The 3,627-nt window shown below is 38.6% G+C and overlaps 1 protein-coding gene across 1 annotated transcript in view; it reads right to left on the bottom strand.

Moving 5' to 3' along the window:
* Positions 1–207: 207 nt before the first annotated feature.
* Positions 208–3,627, bottom strand: part of fabp10a (fatty acid binding protein 10a, liver basic) — an 8,622-nt gene continuing 5,202 nt past the window's right edge. Inside the window, exons 2-4 of the mRNA XM_020532018.2 lie at positions 1,867–2,039; positions 1,397–1,486; positions 208–284 (exon numbers count right to left, since the gene is read on the bottom strand). Coding sequence (XP_020387607.1) covers positions 234–284; positions 1,397–1,486; positions 1,867–2,039 — 314 coding nt within the window. The 3' untranslated portion in view covers positions 208–233. The remainder of the gene's footprint in view (positions 285–1,396; positions 1,487–1,866; positions 2,040–3,627) is intronic.

Genomic DNA, 3,627 nt, shown 5'->3' with positions numbered 1-3,627 from the left:
CGTGAAGACAGCCAGTGTATAGTTAAGAAGGGAGATTTTGTGCTTGGGTTCTGGGGTGTGACTTGAATCACAGCCTCTGACCTTGAGGCAAGAATTGAGCTACTTTGTCAAGATTACCCAGTCTCCTGACTCAGAGAGAGTGGCAGATATTCTATTCATACAGGCACACACAAAATACAACTGATTTTATTTCATTTATTGGAATAGATCACAGGATATTAGTTCCATTCCGGTTAAATTCTTCGGCTTTTCCTAATCATAGTAGTGGTGCCTGCAGTAAGTTTCTGTTAAAAAACAGGAAAGAAATGAGTCAACTGAATGGCAAAGTGGCAACACAGTGTTATCATACCTTAAAATAGAATGGGGTCACTAGGTGACAATGAAGATTATTTTATTATAACATGATATAAATGGAGAATGTGCACCATTTGATGCATTTATTTCAAGCCCTTTGTAGCACCAAATGACACACTAGTCTCAGGTATCAAGACTTGCTCAGGCCCTCGAGTAGAGAGAATGATTTTTAAAATTATTGCATTGCTTTCGACTGTTGAAGAATTGCTACAACAAGCAAAACAAATCTGTCTTCAAATAAATTATTCCCTGCTCTCCCATATTGAGTTTTACTAAATCTAATTTCACAGGACGGGGGAGTTTTGAGATAAATTTCAGAAGCTTTTGTTTTTGCAAATAAAAAAATTATGGGACCATTTGGTGGAATCCAATCAATTTGTTTAGAGTAAATTTTAAAAAAGGGCAGTTTAATTTTTAGAAAGACCGTCAGGGCCACATTTCCTATCTAAGACCTCACCTTCACTGAGAAACAAATACTTAGATATAACAGGTATTGGCTATGGACAGGGAACTTGTATTATGTGTATTCACATCAGCTTGGGAGATTCATGGTTCCCAGTGGATTACAGGGCTGCCATATCTAGACCTATTTTCTAGTTAGTGACAAGCAAATAAAAAATAGAAAATGTCAAATATTTTCCAGACTTTTCCTCAAACTACCCGATGATGTTGGTAAAATATCTTTATTTCAATTCTAATTGACTCTAATTCATCTACGTATAAATATTATATAACAATTACTTTATAACTTTAGGCTATTACTCATACTGGGGTGTAGTTGGTCATTGCATTGGTCAAAAGCTACACAGCATGTGGAATATTTTGAGGAGCAATATAATCAAGTACTTACTTCGATAACAAGGTGTAGAGCAGGATGAACGCAGCAGGCCAAGCAGCATCAGAGGAGCAGGAAGGCTTACGTTTCGGCCCTAGACCCTTCCTGCTCCTCTGATGCTGCTTGGCCTGCTGTGTTCATCCAGCTCTACACCTTGTTATCTCAGATTCTCCAGCATCGTCAGTTCCTACTATCTCAAGTACTTACTTCAATCATTTCAGAACCGTGCACCTCCTGTACATGAACAAAGTTTTTCAACTTGCATACGAGCTTCCCATCTTCCATATGGACAGTACACTATGTGAAATAAAATTATTGTGAATGTACGCAAAAATGTTTGATCTTTTGACTTCAAACCAAAAAGAAATTGAAGAATTTAAAATATTGTTTACATTGAGACCAGGGCGTTGTAAAGTAGACTCATTACTGGATTTACTGACAGTTATACTGAGGGATAGATGAACTAAGTACCTGCACTCACTGAGAAAAGGAATGTCTATAACTTAAAGCTGTGAACTGTGCAAATTTGATATATTTCCCAGCTGTGGATCATAGAAAAAATTCTGAAATGCATGGGGCAGAATTTGAAATAATTTGTGTGTATGTAAGACTACTGCATGGTGTCTGACAATAGGTAACCACACAGGGGAGACTAAACAAACAGAAACTCAAAATACCTTCAGCTTTTTCCCGTCCATGGAGGTCATATCAGCCTCTTTACCAAGAGTAAATTGATTTGTTACTGAATGGCGTGGATTTTTTGTCGTAATGACAAAGTTGTCTCCGGTTTGCTTGATTTCAATGGTTGGCTTGATGTCTTTTCCAACTTTTATCACGTCTTCTGGAAGAGCTGAAATAAAATAGAACGATTGTTACTGAAATGGACTAATGTCTAGGCACTTGGAAAATACAATATGAAGGGGCTTGTGCAGGTGGCTGAGATTTTCAAATCATTGACATTACAGATTGAATTACATAAACATTTACAATTATCAGTCAATACCTGCCCTCTGCACTCACACACCAGTTTCTGTGGGAGGAGCAGTAACCTCTCATTCTTGTGATTACTAATCGGTACTTTAAATCAAAGTGGTACTGGGGGTCATATTCATCTTGCAATAAACTTAGCAAGTTTATTCAGTGAGGCGTTGATTTATACAGACTAAGAAACAGATTTCCCAGTACCATAGCCATTCTGTGCTGAATTCCTGGTACACAAGCCATGGACCAGTAAAATTAGGATGGAAGTAGGTAGTGGAATGCTGGCCTTTATGTTTCATAGATGAGAAAGAAGGAGTTACACGTCAAAAATGTGGTTGTCAGTCTTTGAAATTCTCTTCCTTAGAAGACAACGGAAGCACAGTCCTAATTACAGATAGCGTTAAAGCAGAGGTAGATAGGTTCTTGTTAAGCAAAGGGTTTGTGGGTTATCGGGGTAGGTGGAAGTGTAAAGTAAGTATATCAGCCACGGTTTTATTGAATGGCGGAATAGACTGGAGGAGTTCAGTGGCCTCCTACTGCTTCTAATGTGTATGTTCAAACTACAGCTGTACTGAATGCCAGCTTGACCACATCAGGAACACTAGCTTCAGTTCCGAGCACAACTCCTAAGGAAGGAATACTTCAACTTTGGAGAAAGCGCTTTTGTTGGAATGATTTCTGGACTCCAAGGGTTAATTTCTAAGGACTATTAACACAAATTATTTCTGTGAATTTAGAACGTTAATTTAATCAAAGCTCTGAAGCTATGAGTAGAAACTGGGTTTTAATTAAATTTTAAAATGTCAAATTATTTGAAGATTCATTCCAGATTGTGCATTGTGGACACATGCGGACACTGCCACTTGCACATTCCCCTCCAAGCCACCCATCATCCTGACTCGGAAATGTATTACCATTTCTTCATTACCATTGGATCAAAATTCGGGAATTTACTCCAACCAGAATGGGGGTAGCTGCTTGACAAGAGCTAAAGTGGGTCAAGAAGACAGCTATCATGCTCTGAGTTAGGGATAGGTGGCCAATGTGGGCCTTGTTAAATGGTGTAATGACGGACATATTTATACAGGTATCTTTGTGAGTCAGTTTCAACAAAGCTCATTGAATCTGACTGGACTTAACAAACTTGCAAGTTCCTCTTTCAGCTCAATGTTTCTGTATCTTAATGAAAAACAAAACGTCTTTGCACATTATCACAGGAAAAAGATGAGCATCTTCTCCATGTCTAAGCTGAAACAAGCTTGTGTTCCATTCATTCCCAAAGAAGCAGCTTGCAAATAATTGATTCAGAGATAGTAGGAACTGCCAATGCTGGAGAATCTGAAGTAACAAGGTGTAGAGCTGGATGAACACAGCAGGCCAAGCAGCATCAGAGGAGCAGGAAAGCTGACATTTCGGGTCTGGACCCTTCTTCAGAAACTTCAGCATTTCTGAAGAAG

Source organism: Rhincodon typus, chromosome 27, assembly GCF_021869965.1.
Source record: "Rhincodon typus isolate 14 chromosome 27, sRhiTyp1.1, whole genome shotgun sequence".
In the NCBI taxonomy this organism is placed as follows: Eukaryota; Metazoa; Chordata; class Chondrichthyes; order Orectolobiformes; family Rhincodontidae; genus Rhincodon; species Rhincodon typus.
Note: the sequence above shows the minus strand (reverse complement) of the source record. Positions and strands in the feature narration are given on the sequence as shown.